The sequence below is a fragment of the Rhinolophus hipposideros genome, assembly GCF_964194185.1.
Source record: "Rhinolophus hipposideros genome assembly, chromosome: 6".
NCBI lineage: Eukaryota > Metazoa > Chordata > Mammalia > Chiroptera > Rhinolophidae > Rhinolophus > Rhinolophus hipposideros.
The window spans coordinates 49,356,485-49,377,353 of record NC_138052.1 but is presented as its reverse complement, the minus strand read 5'-3'; the positions used below and the strand labels follow the sequence as shown (position 1 = coordinate 49,377,353).

Sequence of the window (20,869 nt, the reverse complement as noted above, 5' to 3'; positions counted from 1 at the left end):
CCAATCGTGCAATTTCACTCTTACTTGACAAGGTAAAAAATTCATCCTCTTCCATCTCACATAGACAACTAATGTTGTTCAAGTACTTTGTGAGAGACACAAGATCTCTATTTCTACATTTAATCAATTCAAATTTTATTTCCTTTAAAAGCATTAAGAAAAACTTAAGAAAGACCTATATTGTGCAGTGAATATGTATAGCTAAAAAGTGCCACAAAACATTATGGTATGAGACTGGAAATTATTATAATATTGGAATAAAATATTAGCAGTGCAAGTTGTTTTTAAATAGATTGACTTACCCACAGCAGCTGAGAGAGCCAAGAACACGCACATTCATCACAATCGTCAGCCGCAAACAAACTGATCGAATGTGGTTGGTAGTATCGGCTGCCACTTTGTGGAACCGATTCATCGTGGAGAACAGAAAACAGTTGGTATTTACACAGAGAAATATTTATTTTCACAACTCGGATTTGACTACAATGTCATATTAAGGTAAACTACCTTAGTTAGTTCATCTGAAGATGACTTTGCAGTCAAATCCTGGGTTGTGAAAATAAATATTTCTCTGTGTAAATACAAACTGTTTTCTGTTCTCCATGATCAAATGTGCTCAATTTAAAAGAACTAAAATTAGTTGGTCATGTGATACCTGATTCTGGTGTCCTGCGCATGCCTGGTAGCATGTAACATTGTAACACAATGTAACTGTAGATAGCAATAAATAGGAAAAATGTCTAAGAGATACATTGTGGGTAGTACATTTATTTCCCACTGTGGGTATTACTGGGTTCAAGGAGCCGATTTTCCCGATTTCCCAACCAACTTTTCTCGGGATTCGGGAACGGAAAAGCGAAAAAAATTCCCAAGAACAAAAACCCTAGCAGTAGACCTTGGGAAAGTTATTTAACCTTTCAGAGCCTCGGTTTCCTCACATGTAAACGGGGGAAAATAGCACCTACACCTCAGCACTGTATGCCTGGAATCCCGTAAGTGCTCAATGAATAGAAGTTATCATTATTACTAGCTATTTATGGTAATCGAAATGAACACAATCCTATTTGATTTCAATTCATATGCCACCTAGGCCATATAGTTTTTCAAGACTCTAAAGTGAAAGCCTGCCTGGATGAGTCTTGGTCAAATGTCCTGCTGCCCTATTTAGAGCTGATAAAAATTTGAGTTTGCACATTGCCTACTGTTCCATTCTTGGTGTTGTTTTACTCTCCCTATGAAAAACTGATTCCCCTTAAGAAACAGGAAACAGGAAGCTGTGATGCCAACGGCATCAACACTCACTCTGGCATTCGCCACCCTACTTCCTATTCACACTTTGCTGTGAGTTTCTTGGAGGGTTTGGGTGTCCTCAGATAGGACTCTTCAGCTGAATGAGAGAGTAAGATTCCTACACTGGAGTACAGAGGCAGCTGGCAGCCTTTCCACTAAATTCTATTTTATAAAATCTATAAATTTACTGAGAGTCAAGTTACCAGCTGGTAGGGGGATGTATAAAACCACAGAGTCCCAGGAGAGAAAAAAGAGCACATTAGGTTGGAATTTATCCAAAAAGATTTAAAATGTGACTTACTTGTGGGCCAGTTCCTGGTTTCAAGTGAAAACCAAAAACAAGTTCAAGGTTCACTATTTTTTCCTCATTTTCTTCAGGTTCACCCACTGAGTCCTGAAACAGAAAACCAAGCACCAATTTATTCTAGGTAGTGCTTTTGCTTTTACTTCTCATGTAAAGGAGATGATTTCTTAGCACTAGTTTTTCCATTCTAGTATGCTGTTTCACTTTCAGTTATTTTTGGATTAAGCTACAAATTACAATCACTTAAAGCAAGAGAAATGACATCTTACATCTTTGAGAACTTTCCCAAATGATTTCTTTCACGCATGACAGATGGAATGTCCACATTGCACATTTTTCACAGCGCATCTTGCATTGTGCAATTTTACCCTAGAAATGCACTGATGTTACCTTGAGAGTCTCACAACACTTAAAAGATGTACAAGCTATTCCCAGTTCTGAGGGCATATGTGGATGGAAGAGCCAGCAGAGGAACAAATGAACCTTCTAGGGCTTAGAGCTAGAAAACCATAATTGTTAGTGAATGAGAAGAATTCTGTGTGTTAAGTGCAAGTATCTACTAATTTTATGACAAAATGTGCTGTATACCTTTAGACTATATTCAAAATAATATGTCAAATATACTAATATGTTGTTCAAATAATAAACCTCCCACCCCAAAGTGCAAGTGAAAATCCAGGGCTGCAGTGTGTGAATTCCTTCAGTGACTTAGAGTGAAACAGATGTCTCCAGAGCCAGGAGGGAGGTCAGCGACCCTCACCTACATACAGTGTTAGCACTTCCATTCCCTCACCACTAAGGTACTTATCGGGAAAGTACTGTTAATATTACAACTTGCAGGGAACCAGGTTGTTCAACTTAGGCACATCCTAAGCTTCACTCAAAGGGCCTTTTGTTGAACAGGCATGATTAAATTTCACTTCAAACAACAGTTCCCGACACTAGCAAATTTAGGTGTGGAGGTGGCAGGTGCGTATGTCAATAAAAGCAGTATATTCTCAGTAAGAAAAAAAACCTTACTTACCTTAATTAGTGGTGGGAAGTGAAACAAATTTAGGTAATCATGGGTTAATTTCTCAATGGCCGACTGTAAAAAAAAAAATCACATGACTTTTATTAACGATCTGATAATGCCCAGAGAGGATTAAAATTATTGTGCACATACAAAGGCATTCTTTATTTATGTAGTTCATAAAGTATCTCGGGGATGTTAATATCCAACATCTATGGAGAATAAACCTGATTGTTCAAAGTTATATGCAGTTCATAATTATTTAATGGAACAGGAAGATATTTAAGATGTTAAATCTCATACTAAACAATAAATAAAACCATTCTTCAAACACCAGTACAGTGGTGACAAGTCAGTGTACTAGTGTGTGGAATGCAGTTGTCTCCCTGAGTAACTGGGGGAAAAACAACAAAGAACATGAATGTATCACCAGAGACTTTCATTAAGGCTGAAACCTCTCTAAAGGGTTTGCTGCATTGGAAGGGCTTTTCCATGGGTATACGTCCAACATTCCCTCCCCCAATGAAGCACAGAGAACTCTTAAAGGAAAGGAGGACAATTTAAATTATGATTCTTTTTTATACTCATCAGGTATAATCCAGCTTTTCTGTGAACTGAGCATATCACGTAGAGAGTAAAAAAGTACCAGTGTGAGAAAAATTAGATGCATTTTATAAAGTGCAATGAAAGCTGTTGATGCTTGACAACGTAATGAACACTTATTGGTTGTTCAGCTCTATTCCTTGTGCATTGGGGAGAAGGGCGCCAAGACAGGATGAAACGGACAGCCGAGTAGCGGAAGTGGCTAGTTTTATGACCTACCGCTTAAAGGCCAAGAGATTCTTTGAGAAGGTATACAATAATGCTTCTGTCTGCCTCAGTGAAAGAGCAGATAATGGAGGGCCCATTCTCACCATCAGGGAGTGTGTGTGTGTGTAACAATTTCTGATAGGAACCAGGAGGGATCCTCTCGTCTGGAGATACTCATCTGATGTCCCATCCAAAAAGGACCAGCTTGAAGCCCTGTTTATCCCCAGTATCCCAAAAGAGTATACAGCACCCTTCCATGACTCTTTTCCCTTAACCTTTCTCTGGCATATTAGCTTATTTGTCAGAATTACCCACTACCCAGCTGAGTTTAATGGAGTGTCACATGTTGGCCAAACCCCACTGGGTGGCCACTGCCTCTGGCAGTTAGGTGGAGGGTTCACATGCCTGACGATTGTGACCTACCCTTCTGAACCAACTGTCTTTATGTGCACATACAGATTCATCTGGGAGCTTGAGGGGAGTATTGAGTCCCCCCAGAGATGCTGGCTACAGCTGTCTTTTGGAGTACAAGGCCTGCACTCTGCGTCAGGAGCAGAGGACATTGCACTGACCCCCCTATCTGGTATCTTCCAACGAGGGCATTTTCTCTATGGGTTTGCTTCTTGGCTTCTCTGCAGGATCCGGCCCGCTTTTATAAAGCTTTTTCAATCTTCGGCTTTTGTGACCCCATTCTCTCCTTTCCTGTCCTACTTGCTACCCGAGAATAGCTCTTCAACCTGTGGTATCCTCCAATCGCATTTTACTACACTAGTGAGGCCTTCTTCTCTATATTATAACCTCTGAATTGGTCTTTCAAAATCCAGCCTCTCCTTTCTAATCCACTTTACAACTTCCAGAAGCAAAGGTTTGAACATGTCAATTCTTAAAACTTCCAATACTCCCCAGAGCTGGTCAAATCCCAGATCCATGGCCTACAGTCTTAAGTGGCCCAGGATCTGGCCCCACCTCCCTTTCGCTTTACGTATCATGAGTTCTCCACACCAAGCTTCCATCGGACAGAGACACTCACTCACTGTTCAATCAGTGTTTTTCTGTTCTTTTACATTCTCCTGGGCTTCTCTCTCTCTGAACTCCTTATTTTCTAGATTAATGTTCTTTCCTTTCCTGCTCCAGTTTACATTCCAAATTCTGTCCTTTCCAGATCCATCTTAAGGGCCACCCACTCCAGGAAGTTTTTCCTTTCTGACTTCCCCACTGTCCCTCTGAAGCGGAGTTAATGAAACAGCTCCTATTCTCCAAACTGCTCAGACCATATATTATGAGAAGTTGTATGTACATGTTTTAGCTCTTCTCTGGGACATAAGTTCCTTAAGGGGAGGATTCTTCTTTGTGTCTTTTCAGGCCCAGTCTTGCAATGAGTAGCACTCACAGAATTTAACCATAATCAGTAAGTCTGGACCTCGCTTGCCTTAATGATACCAACCAGCAATGGAGGGGCACGCGATGGCTCTCCTAGGCCAAGTCTCGGAACATTTAAATCACTATGGCTTTCGGTGAGGTGTCATAGCTTGCCACTCCATTTCCTTCTGACGGCTCCTTAAGGAATGTTAGCCCCTTTTCAGATAGCAGGGGGTGGGGGGGAGGTGGTTGCAGCTGCCAAATAGTACAAGCTTTGCATAATTTCTCTCTCGGAACTCTGAAACTTCTCTGTACTAGAGAAAATAAATTTTCCTACTGTAGCCCACCTAAGCCAGCATAGATTTTTTGGGATGGATTTAACCACACTTAGAGGATGAGATTAATTTATTTGCCAGCCTTTGGGGTGTATGTTTCTGCATGAGGTTTCCTGTCCATCTTCTGAAAAGGGAAAGATGGTGAGGTGAAGGCTGAACCATCATCCAAGGGGTGCTGAGTGCTGACAGGATGGTCCTTCCAGCGATCCAAGGCCCGTGTGATGGAAGTGGATTAGGCTCTATGGACCCCAGGCGGGGAGTAGGGGTGCATTTCCCTAGAAAGACCAGCGTCAGCAGCTCTAATAAGGTAAAGAGAGAGGTAGTGGGCATGTTGGCAGCGCCTTTGTGAAGACATGGATTTGGATGGGAAGGTGCTTTTCCATATTTCCTCCTCTATTTCTTTTCTTTCTAACCGTGCCTATCCCTCCATCCACCCACACCGGGGATGAGGAGGTTTGGGAGCAAATTTTATGTTCTCCTAAGATCTCTCTTAAAACAGACCTTTGATCAATAAAAATTCCACACAAGTGCCAGCAATTCTTATCTGGTTTGAGTGACTAAAAAACAAAATAAAATGAACAGACAGATCTGGTTGCTAAACTACAAAAAAAGCAACAACAACAACAACAGAGGTTTAACTTCGAAATTGTTCAAGACTGAAGTTTTGGGGGGCAATGTTAGACTTTCCTGAGAAAATGAGGGACTAGAATACATACACCGTGCTGTTTGCTGCAGGTCAAAATTCTGAAGATTGAAAACTGAACACACATCCCCACGATGTTTTGGTATCACAGTGGCTAAAGTTTTACTCAGCTCCAGCAAACATTCTGAAATCCTTAGGGATTCCTAATGGATATTTAGCCTCTCTGATCTTAAACAAAGTTGCCTCCTGCTATTCCTGGGGGCGCTACTAGTTCTGTAGGCATCACGCTGGCTGATTTCCAGGTCCTCTGGCACACTAGGCTTTCCCCCCCACCAGGGCCTTTCCACAGGCATGCCCTTTGCCCTCCCCCCAACACCTCTTCCCCTCTCCCCAGCACCTCTTCCTCTCTCCCCTTCACCTGGTTAACACCTACTTATCCTTCAGCTCTTAGCTCCTTCATACCTTTTTCATAGAAGCCTTTCCTCATCCCAACTCATCTCTCCGTTGTGGCATTTCTTACATCTGTCATTTTTCCATTTTACCATTATTGCATGAACAATACCTACCTTCTCCACTAGAGTAGAGACCTCCTAAGGACATGGGGGTGATATGCAGGTATCACCTAGGGGACTTCTGTGCCGGTATTAACACTTTTGCTGTTGGATTATCGGGAAGAAGGGTCCCTTGGGGGCCACAGCTACCTATCAACTGGAAGTATCGCAGCACTAACCAACCAGCGCAGCCATGTATCTGTCCTCAGCCTCTAACACAATACGTGACCTGCTGCATGGTAGGAGCTCAATAAAGATTTGTTGGCTGAATGTTCTCCCTTTCTGAGGTACCTTTAAATGAATGATATGCCCCTTGGAGACAATGCCCATGTCTTTCAAGTCCTCTTCCTCAAGAAGTAGCAGTCGTTTTCCTGTAATGTTGTTCTCCTTAAACAAGGTTGCGTATACACTCATCTCTGCTGAAGAGTCACCTGAAGGAAGTGATTAGAAGGCAGAATAAAATGAGACTAAATCATGGCCAAAGCAACGTGTCCAAAGCAAAACTCAGTTAAGAAGGTAAATTACTTCACTTGCCTTTTCGGACGAGTTGCTGAACCCAAGAATACTGTGAAAGAGAGGACACATATGGTTTTGAAGATTCATACATGGTCACTGGGCAGACTTAACAGTCAAACACATGGTTCTCAATAGATTAAAATAGCTTTAATTCTGGGCTCAACCACAAAGGTAAACACAGAAGATTTTTCTCTTTATAATGCAAGCTATCCCTGTCTTTGGGGAGCGGGGGAAAGAGGGGTCTTACTTGAGGGACTATTGGTTTTCATCCTTATTTGGGAAATATTTAAAAATCCTTTCAAGAAGGTTCTTACTTATAATTTTCCGTTTATGTCCCTGGGTTGTTGAGGGGTCACTGGTTTACCCAGCAATTGTATGAGTATCAGGGGCCACACAGCAGTGGGCCGAGAAATAGTCCTGGTCTAGGCCTGGTCATGAAGAAGCTATGTGGCCCAAGACAAGTGACAGCACGGAGCTTCATATACAGAATGAGGCTGGACCCAGTGACCCCAGTCCTTGAATTTCACTCGGCATATGTTGACTGGGAGCTTCTCACATTACTCGGGTGAAAGGAGATAGAAGTGAGGCCAGATCCGGTCCTACCAATTCTCTGGGGAGCCCTTGACCCTGGAATTTTATTTAAATGGTTTGAAAACCATGCAACCTCAGAGCAAAGACTAAAAATAGCTCTTAAGAGATCAGTGCCTTTAAAAAAATTTCTTCTCAAATGAGATGGGCCGATTCTGCAGCTGGGGTAAAGGGATTATATCCAGGCCTATGAATAAAGGAGATCGATCCTAAGTCTTTATTGCCTGTTAAGCAGGACTGGCAAGAACCTTTGAGTCGCCAGCGCTCAGAGAATGGCATGAAGTAGAGGCAACTGGTGCCAAGTTTCCTTACCTCACAGAAGCCAGAGGTCAGCTAATGTTGAAAGGTTTAGTTCACCAGAAGGTGAAAGGAGGGAAATGCCTTGGCCCAGAAACCAGGTTGAGTTAGGTAAACAGACCTTTCCAGTTTGTACCATGCAGTGCATAGTCCATTTCCTGGGGCGGGGCCTGCTAAGTCTGGCATTACAGCTTTTTTTTTTTCTTTTTCATTTAATGATTTTTTTTTTTTTTTTTTTTAAGGAGGGCACAGCTCACAGTGGCCCATGTGGGAATCGAACTGGCAACCTTGGTGTTATCATCACTGTGCTCTAACCTACTGAGCTAACCAGCCACCCCATTTAATGATACCTTGAGCATATAAAATGGACCTGGACATGCATAAGCCCCTGAGGTCTTTGATCAAGAATTCTCAGACCTGTTTTTCACTAAGGAAACAGAAACAGAGGTGCAACATGCTAAGTGGGACTGTTCCTCAGAAGCTCTCCCCAGTGTAGGGTGGAGGACTTGCTTTGGACTCAAACAGTCTGTCCACATCTTCTCAAAGACATGGGGCTTCTCTGGCTCTATCTGCAGAGACTGTCCTGGAGCTCATGTCTGTTTTTCCTTGGGAAGGTCAGAGTAAAGATGGCAATAGGAACCTATCACTTTCGAATTGGCCTATAGCGGGCAGGAAACCCAGCAGAATCACACGCAGCCCAGCACTGCCTTTACCAGCTCTTTCTCCACTGTGGTGCAAGTCCATCCCGGGCATTTAGAAAATTTTAAGATCTTTTTTTCAGGTATATTTGGTATCGTGGATCAGCCCTTTAGTTTTGTCATTGGTATTCAATATTGTATTATCGAATATCTTTCTGAGCAAATTGGGAGGTGGAATCCTCTTGTAAGATTTGAAGAGATACTTGCTTTAGTCTTGAGACCTTATTTTAATCATTACTGCGTTAAAAAAAGCAAAACATGGAATTTTTCAACTTTGAGTTAGAATTTCCTAAGGCCCAAGCCCCTTTAGCTCCGTTTTTAACTTTATGAAACAAATTAACTTGATTTAACAAATTTATGAAACACCTGCCCAGGTCACAAGAGGCATTAGTGGAAGCAGCTTACCACGTCATCTTCGGTCCATGAGCCAATCTCAAAGGAAGGCAGCAGCTGCATGGGAAATACGAATGAAATAAAAAGAAAGTAATTTTATCATCGTCATTTTGGTTTATCCTGTTCTTTGGCTATTTTAGCTCTCGGCTGCTGCTCTGGCTTGGTTCCTCCTGTAGGTGAGGTTGAACGGAGAACAAGTTTCCTGGCTTTACGAGGAATTTCTCAGTGCTCCAGGGATGCTGCCCAAGGAAGCCAGTCATGTGCATCAACCTTTCAGAAACAGCCGCTGCAGCTGGACTCTGTATATCTTGAGATTTTCCTCTCTTGGTACTTGGCATACCAAGAGTCCTTTCACATCCCACGATAGGACTTGGCAGGCAAGACATTTCTGACATTTGTCAAATAACCAGAGCCTTCCTCGGAATGTTCAGTCAACATGAAGATCATCTGATTATTAATGAAAATTCCAAAGCAACCATTTGGAAAAGAGATGACTCATGCTTATTCTTACCAGAGAATTTCCAAGTGTTTAACTCATGTCTCACTTGCATTCCATCTTTAAACACAAATATTAGGACCCATGGATGAAGGAAGACAAGTGAAATGGGAACTGTTCTAAGAAACCCAGGTTACAGAATTGCTCTAATGAACATGACACTAAACTCCCGCTCTGTCAGGTGCACAAACATGAAGTATGACTTTGCAAGAGACTTTGCAAGAGACCATTTTCAGAGCCAAAGGGCTACTCACTTCAATGTATGCCCCATGGCCACTGACTAAATAATAAATACCTACTTTGAAAAAAATCTGTGTCTTCTGTGACTTGAATTAGTTTGCGATAGCCATTAGCTTTAATTAACTTGTCAACGTGGTTGAATTCCTCATGAGATAATGTGGCAAAGTGTCATTTGTCACTCTGTTACAAATAATATCTTTTTATGGGTGAGTTGGAAAAAAGCTGAATTTGGCTCCTTTTCTATTAGTGTAAAATCAGAGGGTGGGTGAGCTAATCCCTTTAATCTACAGGTATTTTGAACTCACCTTGCTAGGAAAAGCATGCCTCTGCCTTCAAGGAGCTTTTAATTTAAATGCGGCGAGAAATACGTGTGAATTATACATGGAGGAGTTCAGTGCCACCTTCATCTTGGCTTACTCGGTGCCCAGAAGAGTGCCTGGCATACAATACCCGGTAAACTTTTGTTGAACAATTTGTTGAGTGAATAAAATTGAAGGGTGCATTTCCTAAGAATGTTAAATTCTGTGGTATAGAGTTCAGTCTATGGGTATAGCCGGGAAAAGGGAGGGGTTCACAGACTAAGACGGGAAAAGGAAGGCATACTGGGTTGAGCCGGGCACTGCAGGGCAAGGAGAAGAGTGGTGACTGTAGGTGAGGAGAAGAAAGGCCAAAACACTGGCAGTGGTGGGCGCGGGGAGAGAAGGCAGGATGGACATGCTCCTTGGCCTACTGGAGCACCAGGTGCACCTGTGCGTGTCCACGGATAAAGGGGAAATGAGGCCAACTCTGGGGGGGGGAGCAGGCAGAATTCTGTAAAAAACCCACTGGTTACGATGACTATGAACTTGTAGAGTTTCACTATTACAGGTAAGTTGCAAGGGCATAACTGGCTACTACTCTCTATGTCCTCTGTTACCCCCCGTCCTCCAGTTTTTTCAGGACTGCCCCTTCCCTCCTCTGAAATACCGGACATTTGTAGGAATCCTGGTCACAGGCACTCACCTGCCTTAGTAATGCAGAAAGGAAAATGATGGGAGGACTAGGGTCTGAAACTGAACTCAATCAAAGAAAATACATCACGGTTTTACTTCTTCACAGGGCAGCTGGGCACAGCTGCAGAAACATGTCATTTCCTTTTTCCCATCACGGAAACAGACGTGAAGTAAGGCAGTTTTTTGATTAGATCAAGAAACAACAGACTAAGTTACAGAAATATTTCCCTGCATTAGGGCTGGCTTTTATAGGGAGTAGAGGGATGTGTTTTGATTCTTACACCATTCCCAAATGTAGTGCAAAACAAAACTGATAAGTAAGTATTTCTTGAATAGAATAAAGGCTGTAAATGAAAACTACTAGTCAAAACCCAAATCTATGGGCTTAATGCCCAAAGGCAGGGAGAACGCTCGTGCTCTGAGGATGGCTCATCAAGACGACGCCGAGGGAAAAGCACTAGGGTGAGTGTGATACTTGCGCCAGCGGGATTCTTGCATGATGCTTGCAAAGATCAGTGAGAGGAAGGCACTGCTTCAAGATGGTTTGAATTTGGCAGGACAGGGGATAAGAGTTAATGACCTCCAGCCACAAAGTGGCTTACCAATTCCTTTATGTTTTCCGTAACTTGTTAACATATCAATGTATCTGCTGTAGGGTGAGTTCTAAGCCTTTCTGTCTCTTTTTAGAGATAAAAAAAAAAAATTCACCTCGTGACTGCCCCGTCACTTTACAAATTCATTATTTACACTCCGACAGATTTCAGGAGAGAAAAGCTCCTGCTCACGTGCATGCATGTGACAATGATTCCTTCAAAGGATGTTGGGAATCAATTCTAACAAAGATGTGATACGCACAGCAACACATAACAAAGGGATTTACTGTCAAAACGTTTATTGTAAAATGGAGTCTTAAAACAAAGGAAAGCAAAGAAAAGTTCACATCAAAATGAAACGTATGACACCAACTTAGATTTCTGAACACATTACGGACTTTGTGCTTCAAATTCCAACTATGAAGGCAATAACTGAGTAGTCTCACCACACAGGAGTAAAATTTAATCTTCCATACAAACATTATACAAGATTTTGGCATAGGACTTGCTCAGAATAACATTGCAATAGGGTAATTGAGAAAAAAATTTTGTCAAAAAAACACACAACACAATGAAGTGATAATGCCATCTACTCAAAGCTCACACTCATGAATAAAAATATTTTCTATTACTTAGTACAAAAATTTTAAAACAGTGCAAAAGCAGTATGTGCAGTGTACTGTATCTGACATTAAAGGATATCATTTTGCACACGATATAAAATAATTAATGTAGGTGCTTGAAACTCTAGTTTGAAGTAAATAATCACATGCCAGAAAGCTCCTCACAGGAAACAGAGCGCAAACTAAGTTGGAATCCGAGGAAGCATAGCTAGTCCTCCGGATTTCCTGGTAGACACTAATTTTTCATCAGAAAAATGCTGCATCTAGAGCTGTCAGGCTATGCTACAGTCAAAAGAACAGAACAGATTCTTCTCTCTGGCAATGCTTAAAATCTAAGCAGGAAAACAGTCTTACTCAAAAACAGCAAAAGGTACCTGATTATAGAAAAATGTATGCTCTATTATATATGTGGTGTGGTGAGACGGCTGATTTCAAAAGGCTGCAACAAGTCTAGTGCATCCAACTTTTTTTTACAAGTATCAATATTTAACTCAGAGTAAGTTTTAAAATGATCTTTCATGAAATTCTTACCACTCCAATGAAAACTCTGAAAATAAAGTTATATACACCATAGTGCTACAGAAGTCATTGTGGCTCTCTCCCAAACCATCCCTCACCTCCAATTCCTTGATTTTAATGGGGATCAAGTTTGAATTCCTCAGTTGGTGTTAAAGTCTAACAAATCTGCTGAATGTTAAAAATCATTGGCTGAAAACCGGCCCTCACCGGTTCCAGAGCATTGAAAACAAGTGTGCTATGTGCCTCCAACCTCTTCCCACTGATTATTTGTGTAAAATATTAAATTGTGATTTTGTTAAAAAAAAAAAATTGTTAGGAAAAGGGCCCTTTTAAATTAACCTGGATACTCTGCAGAACTGTAGCTAACTGAACGCTATTTTTCTTTTTTATTTATTGTGGCATCACAATAACAGGAGAGTACATTTAGCTGCTTCATAAAGTTTCCAGCAGCATTCTTATGGGGAAAGAAACCATTTCCACAAGTGGGGATGTAAGATAAATGCCACAAAACGACAAAATTCAGATTGTGTAGTAGTTGTAATTATGAAAATGTTATCTTTTAACTTGAGTAATTTTGTTTGGGGAATAAAAATTAGATGTGGAACTCTAAAACTGTCAGGTTTACCAAGTTTCTCAATAGAGGAAGGGATGACATGATGGGTATTTTGGATGAAATTCTTTATTGGGTGCTACTGTCCCTGGCATGCAGGATGTTACCATTTTGGATATTGGGCGCTAAATACACCATCAGTCACCATGACAACCCAAAATACAGCCCAGCTCTCCCAAACACCATTAGGTAACAGTACTACGCGGGTTGAGAAGCAATAGTAGGGTGTCATCAAATTGTACATGATCAACTTTATGAGTGAAGGAAAAAGATGAAAGAGTAGTTCTATTTTCAGCTGCATGGCTCTGACAATTACTACAATTTACAGTTTCAATTCTCATTTTGAATCTTCAAATTTCTGTGTTTTTTTTAACTCTTATCTTTGTAAATGTACACTTTTGTAAGTCAAATAATTGGAAACAAATTCAGTACCAATAACTTGCCATTTCAAAAACTTATCTGAAAAGTGAATTAGATGCTACACAAGTAACATCAGTATTAGATTTTCTGCATGTATTTAATAACCATTCCTTTTTCAAATTAATAAAACGAATAGAGTCTAAAGTCTTCTAATCTTCACAGAATGAGACCACTTTAAAATTCCGTTTATATGATTCTTATTTCAAAGATGTTCAAAACCCTAGAAAGATACTGATTTGGAACAGAAAGTGAATTAGCCAGTGCCATATGGTAACTAACTATAGCCTAATTCTAGGTGGAAACAGTTTCAAGCTTATCACTGAGATTATCAATTTTCTGTATCTTAAATCCTTGCAGTTTCTAGGTGGTAGAGTACTAAGCTATGACCATCTCTGGAATATTGGTGAGGAAATGGCAAAAACGGAAAGATTAGAGAAATATTACCTAATTAATGGTAATCCTAGGTCTGGGTACAGAGTCCTATTACCTTTCTCTTTTGGCCCTACTTGGCTATTTTTATTAATGCAGCAAAACTTTATGTATAATCATAATAGATTTATACGTAAAGAAAAATGTCAGTTTCATTCAGTTCATACATTCTAAATTTACTGCTGATATTCTTAAATGACAGGCAAGGTTTACATTCTTATAGAAAGTGCACCGAACCCCAAAATAGCCCATAGATTTCCTTATCAGTGAAGCCTTTCCTGACCCACTTTAAAAACAGCAAAACTTCCCATGTGCCTTAGCCTTCTTCCCGGCTTCATTTTTGAGCATGAACTTATCAAATGTTTATATATTGTACGATACATTGGTGTTGTTTATGATTGATCTCTACCCTCTAGCATGTAAGCTTCACAAGTGCAAAGATTTTTGTCTAGCTGTTCCCTAGAATAATACCTGGCACAGAGAAGAGACTCCATGAATATTTGTGGAATAAATGACATTATCTTGGCCTGGTAGAATGTGCAAGAGGCTTTTAAATTGCCCTCTTTGGCTCTCTCCTTCAGATTACTAAGTCACCGTGCCCCAGGGCATGCTGGGAAGTCAAAAATTGAAAACTGTCTCTCTGCTCCACTCCAAGATTTTCTGCTTGAATGGCTTGTCTTGAGTCAGGGAGTGCTCATTTGTGTGTGTGTGCCTATTTGTCACCAGCACTGTATTGTGGTGAGCATGTATCAGAATCTATGTACACATAGACATAAGAACTGTATCAGATTGGGTATGTGGGGAACCCATTTTCTAGGTGAAAAGCTTACCTATTTTTCCTGTGTTTACTTAGTCTGTGGGTGGTAGCTGAGTGCACAGTCTTCAAAGAGCAACAGAACAAATCTGTGTAGCTCACTTCTATGAATATACTCTTGATCTTCCCTGAAAGCAATCCACTTTTAATTTCCTCTCATACTATTCAGCAAATATCACTTGAAATTGATAGTTCAGTTTTCCAGGTTACTGAAACCACTTATTTTTCAGTGTCTGTTCACTGGCCTAATTACAGAAGCTAACATTAACTGACCATTTACCATGGGCCTGGTACTGACGTGCTTTACATGTTTTATTTCATTTAATCCTCACAACAATCCTTTGAAGCAAGTACTATTATCATTCCTATGCTCAAGATGAGCAAACCAGACACTCAGAGGTTAAATCATTTGCCCAAGATTGTACAGCAAGCAGACCGCAGGGTTTTATATCATGATCTGACTCCAGATCCTTTTACCTCTACTTATATGGCTGTTCTACGGATCACACCCAGAACATTTTATTAGTTATTTTTCTCCAAATAAAGCTGGCACAGTGTACCAATCATTTTGTGTAATTTTTCAGCTCTTAATGGGGATTAGAAGCATGTCATGCTTCAAATTCCAAAAGGCTTTTTATGATCCAATAATACTTGGAAATAGTATTAGATAATATCTATGATGATATCCTTTCTTAAATCTTCCATAAAAAAGAATCACCAAAAGTACTCCGGTTTAATAGCCTAATTTGACTATTTGATGGTACTGCTTTCTAATTTAGGCTGGAAAAAATCTCTCCGCTCTTTTGCCTTTCTTTTTATATAACTACAAATGTTCTGTAGGTTTTTTTTTTTTTTAAAGAGTGTTTTATAGTTTAAACAAGTTTTAACAAATCTGTGATAACATTCTGAGACTCTCTCTCTGGCTAACCAGGTTTTTAGAGCAGGACCTGCGTTGACTTCTTTTCAACGCAAGCATCTCTGAATCAAGATTCAAAAAAGATAACTCTAGACAAAGGCTAGATTTGATATAAAAAGAACCCTTCAGCTTGTACTTTTGCCTGAGTAAGGAAAACTTATCTTTGACGTTCTTTTAATAATATTTAGCTTCTTCTTTTAAAAAAATCTATACATATATTTAAAATCCAGGATAATCAGGCCCCTTTGGAAAACAAACCCTTAATGAAAGTGCAGATAAGGTTTATATCAACACTCATTCTTCCTGGAAGTATCCCTCTAACACTGTATCGTTCTCTCTGTATAAAATATAAGCTAAGTCTTAGATGACAGTGTGTTGTTAGGAAGTTTCCAGGGCTAGTATTAGTATAAAAGCCTGTGACTGCTGTTTTCAAATCAGTGTATTTCTCCTTCAAATGTACTACTGAGAACATCTCTCAGGTCTTACTTTGAATAGTTGTGCTATTAAGTATTGAAAATTCTCGGCATTTAGGTATTTCTGAAGAAGTATTTGTTATAACCTTCTTTCATCTCAGTTTTTTTATGGTTAGATTTTATAGTCACTATCAATTATTTCTGACAAGTACAGTGTATTTCTGTAAGAAAAAAATGTAGTATGTTACAAGAAAATCGAGTGTCAGAGAAGAATTAGGAGTTAAGAATGCTTGTTCAAAATGTAAGATTTTTTTAGCAGCCAAATAACTGAAATCAAATTAAATCAAATACAAACTATAAAGTGTTCATTAAAAAAGCCAGAATACCATTAGTTACAAAACACTATATTGTATATGGAATCATAAATTTCTATAATCAGGTACCACATTTGTTGCTTCATTAAATACACCTTTTTTGGCTTAATTTCCTCCCCACCCCCTATTCTGCTGTAAGCAAAAACAAATCTAAAGTAAAATTGATAAAGAAACGATGGTCATATAAATGTAATTGGCCTATAAATGCAATATTTGGTTTTCTACCTCCTTACTGGTTTTTGTACAGACTGAGATAACAGGTTTCTTTTGTTTTTTTTGAACATCTTCAATTTTATCACTTTGCTTTCTGCTGTCATTCACTATTATTATCCACGTCATTATCCTCCTCACCGTCATCATCATCATCAGCAACATCATCCTCACCTTCTGACAAGTCAAAATCACTGAACCCCAGGGCCATGTTGACCTTCTTCCCCTTTCTCTTAGATGTGGTTTTGGAAGAATTCTGCTTGGCTTGCATGTTTATCTGCATCCCAGAATGCAGCACAGCTCCTGCTTTGTTCATTGAGAAGATATCCCCAAAGCCCATCAGCATCATGGCCTGCAGACTCGGGTTCATGCCATGGCCCTCCCCGTTACTTGTTGCTGTGATCTGACATGACATCTCTGCACTGTTTGACTCCTCTGTCTTAGATTCAAAGTAAGACTCCTCAGACATTCTTGCAGCAAGAGGCAAGAGAAGCTATCACAAGGGAAGAAAGGACAGAAGTAAAAAGAGAAATTAGGACCAATTTAAACAAAGGAAACAGATACCACAAAATTAGTGGGCACTGCACAGAAGGTAAGTGATTAGTGAAGTAAGTGAATGTAGGGAATTATGTGAGAATTTACTTAACAGCAGGTTTGGTTCCAGGGTATGTGCCATTATTTAGAAATGACAGAATAAATCACACCCAAAAGTTTGCAAGGCACTGACGCAAGCCAAATTTTAAATGGGAAAGAAGTTGCAAGTTTTAAATCTTCGTTTTGATTAAAACAAAATAGTTTTTAGGATTTCTCTTAATTTTTCCCAATTTCACTTTCACACAGAAACATTAGTTATTATATTTAAAAAAAAATTGTGTAGAGATGAAATATCAAGTAAAAATTAAAAGAAGAAAAGCTTAGAGGAAGCATGCAAACAGTTTAGCAGTCAATACAGTTTTAGGGAAACTTGGGTCATTAATCACCCTTTTAGCTAGATCAGTATCCAACTACGAATTTAAAATGAGTCTAGAATTTACTTGTTTCCATTTATTATTATTATTATAGCCAGATATAATACTAGTTATTCAATTTATGAAATAACTCACTTGTGAACAAATTCTAGATTCTGTCTGTAACATTTATGCTATAAATATTATACATAAATACATGTGAAAATTGGAAGCAAAGATGATTACTATTAATTTTGATTGTTACTTTTTTCTCTATTCTCTATTACATAAGTTTCCTTCTTTTAGCAAAACTTTTTTTCCATGAATTGTCCTTCTCACAGTGAATACAGACAATTATTTTCTACTTTATGTAATTATTTTGAACAGCCAACCTATTCCTATAAACATTGGTCATATTCATTTCAGGGGTAAAACTACTTGCATCTGAAAAGTGTCACTGACTCTTCTTTTGAGAAATAAGCAAATTAAGGCTTTTATTTTTGGTGTTGTTTAAATATGGGTAAATTTATGACAAACAATGCACAAATAATGTAACTCTGGGTTGACCTTTACATTCTGGATGTAGAGGTATTTTTTAGGGCCAATTTCCTAAATTACAAATTGAAGTTGAAGTTGTTTTTTAAAAATATCCTACTCTATTAGGAAAATATTTCTGAAGTGGTTAGTTCAAGAATTTCATATAATTCAGCTAAAAGTACCAGTTATATGGAAGAAAAAAATGCTTTAGATTCTTTAACACTGGAAAGAGGATATTATTTTCCTTGTAATCAAATTTTCCAGCTTCGCAAATTTGTTTTCAATTGTTACATGCTCTCAGGAAACTCTTTGTTGCTTATTTATTTTATTATTTCATGGGTCCTTTCTTACAGTTTAAGATCTCAATGTCTCTCAAATGAGGTTTTACTCTTAAAAGAAATAATTTTTTTTACGTCAAGCTACAAAAATAATTTAAAAATAAACATTGTCCATATTTATGTATGGAGAATTCCCAAACATCTTTAATGTTTTAATTTCAGGAAAAAAAAAAACATAGTGCCTTTCTTGAAATAAATCCAATAACACAATTTTAAATGATGTTATGTCAACGTTAAACTTTTATAATTAAGATGTGGCTATCTATCGGAAACCCGAACCTCCAGCCACTTTTTCCTTAAGGCTTATTTCATCTTTTTCTCAGAAACCTCATTTAAAGTCAACTAGAAAACTAATATGAGGATAAAAGAAAATACCTACTTATAAAATACCTAAGCACAAACTTTCTTTCCTTCAGAAATACCAGCTCTAAGCAGAAGAGACATTAAAAGCAAGTATGCAAAGAACGAAAACTTAGCCCTCATAAGTAAAAGAAGGTAAGAAAATCTCATGGAGGTGGTGCTTCATGCTTTCCACTGTTAGATGGAAGATCTCAGAACAGTTCCTTTACAGAAAGTTTTCTGGAGTGAAAATGCAGCATACAACCTACTGAGCACTCATAGTGTTTCATCACTTATTACGCAACTACGTTACTAATAGCAATAATGTGTGCAAGGCAGCCCATAATTTCTTAGCAAAACTAATACCAATAAACCAAAAAAAGGTTCTAAAGCATACTCTTATAGGTGGTTTAAAGGTTTTTCTTACAATGCTACATTTACAGATAAGCCATGCAATGCTTTGTAGCTTAAGATTTCAATGTACTTAAAAATAACAACTCTAAAGAAGATGGCCATCTTTTTGCCTCTCATCAGCTCTGGGAGAAGCAGGGCTTCCTTGCAGATCCTTAGGTTAATGCTTTCTGAGTCTGCCTGTTGGTAGCAATTCAACCAGAACAGAACACTTCCCTTGACTTCTTTCTTGGGAGCCAAGTTAAATTCACTAATGTTATAAAACGTGGTACCTTTTTAAAGTGCGTGATAGTCTTATGTATAGTAATTCAGTTCTTACTTTGGGATTCTTTGGGTAACCAGTCATTTTTGAAAAAGTTAAATCTAATAACAAATATTTACCTTCACTGTATTTTCCCTTTTTTGGATATCAGGTTGCTTCTCCACATAAATTAGAAAAGGAGGCAAACTATTTATACTTTAGACCCTGGAAAATACTTTGCCATTTGTCATTGGCTGCTTAGTGGAGATTAAGACTTAAAAATAGGAAAGCTTTCTGAAGATCACAAAGCAAAGGACACTTATGTATTTTTTTTTGGTATAATTGCCATAGCAACTATCAGAAATAAATTAAAAATACATAACAAATGTACTTTTAATCTTACCATTACTTGTGATTTTAAAGTGGACAAATATGACCTATTAAAAACCCTGGAAAAACCAATGATAAATTTATATTTAATTCCTCAAATAATAAATCATTTAAAATAGGAAAGAATGCTGAAATTTTAATATATCACGTAAACATATAAGCTCATGGTAAGTGTATAAAAATAGTGAAATCCTTAAAAAGAATTTTTATCTTCCTCTAAATACAAGGCTTGGGAAAAAAACCAAGATATTTCCTAGGTGTAGTAAATATTGACAGCTTGTCCCAAGAGATCTTTTTCCAATCTTTTACTGCCCATATCATGATGCTAAATTGAGTTATCATTTATATGTTATTAAGGGAGCTCTCTTTTAGAAGAAAAACTTGGTTAAGTTCTGACACATCAAAGACTTTCTTAGACAACGTGCTGCCTTGGTGTTGTGTTTATTAATTACTGATGAACGCTGAAGAGTTAAAGCAGCATTAAGGCATGTGTTCTGGAGATCTAACAGATGGTATGAAAATACATTGGATATTTTTTTGGTAATTCTGATATACAAACACGCTGACAATATAACAGTTCTTAGGGGAAGAGCCAGAAATAGGATAAGCTTTTCTTCTAAATTTCTGGCATTTTGTTCATTGAAACGAGACATGAGCGCTACTTGAGTATAAATGTGGGCCCTTGAACATACAGGCATTAGGCAGGAAGTGAGGAGGTGGTGAGGGACGGCGAGAGGGAGGGGAGGCGGAGAGCTGCCATGCTGCCATGCTCAGCCACATCTTCTAAGTAGAGGGTAGCTTAGCTCTGTAGGGAACACTCACCGGGGTGTTGGACTGCTCCGTCAGCTTTTGCTCCCACATCTTCAGACGTCTTTCTCGTTCTTTGAGCTCCTGTTCTTTAAAGCTGAGATCACGTTCTAGTTTCTTCAGCCTCTCAAGAGTTGCTTCAATTTCACACCTGTATAGGGATAACTGGTTTAAGTCTCCACTTTGCCCAAGAGGTATTATTAAACGCTTAGTGGGTCCATCAGAATGCTTAATCAAGGTAAAAGACTCTTTACAATTTATGTCTTATCCTCATAATAGCCCCAAGAAACAGGTGATAATCTCATATACCATGTTTTCCCGAAAACAAGACCGGGTCTTATATTAATTTTTGCTCCAATAGATGCATGAGGGCTTATGTTCAGGGGATGTCCTCCTGAAATATCATGCTAGGAC

At 38.8% G+C, this 20,869-nt stretch overlaps 1 protein-coding gene across 4 annotated transcripts in view; it reads right to left on the bottom strand.

Moving 5' to 3' along the window:
* MAP3K20 (mitogen-activated protein kinase kinase kinase 20) overlaps positions 1-20,869 on the bottom strand; it is a 167,124-nt gene that overhangs the window by 28,266 nt on the left and 117,989 nt on the right. For 2 of the 4 annotated variants that reach the window (XM_081051492.1, XM_081051493.1), the window contains exons 11-16: positions 20,471-20,606; positions 8,809-8,853; positions 6,839-6,869; positions 6,596-6,735; positions 2,619-2,681; positions 1,592-1,684 (exon numbers count right to left, since the gene is read on the bottom strand). In XM_081051492.1, coding sequence (XP_080907618.1) covers positions 1,592-1,684; positions 2,619-2,681; positions 6,596-6,735; positions 6,839-6,869; positions 8,809-8,853; positions 20,471-20,606 — 508 coding nt within the window. Of the gene's footprint in view, positions 1-1,591; positions 1,685-2,618; positions 2,682-6,595; positions 6,736-6,838; positions 6,870-8,808; positions 8,854-11,402; positions 16,939-20,470; positions 20,607-20,869 lie in introns of those variants that run through there. The other 2 variants (XM_081051494.1, XM_081051495.1) reach the window with 1 other exon arrangement.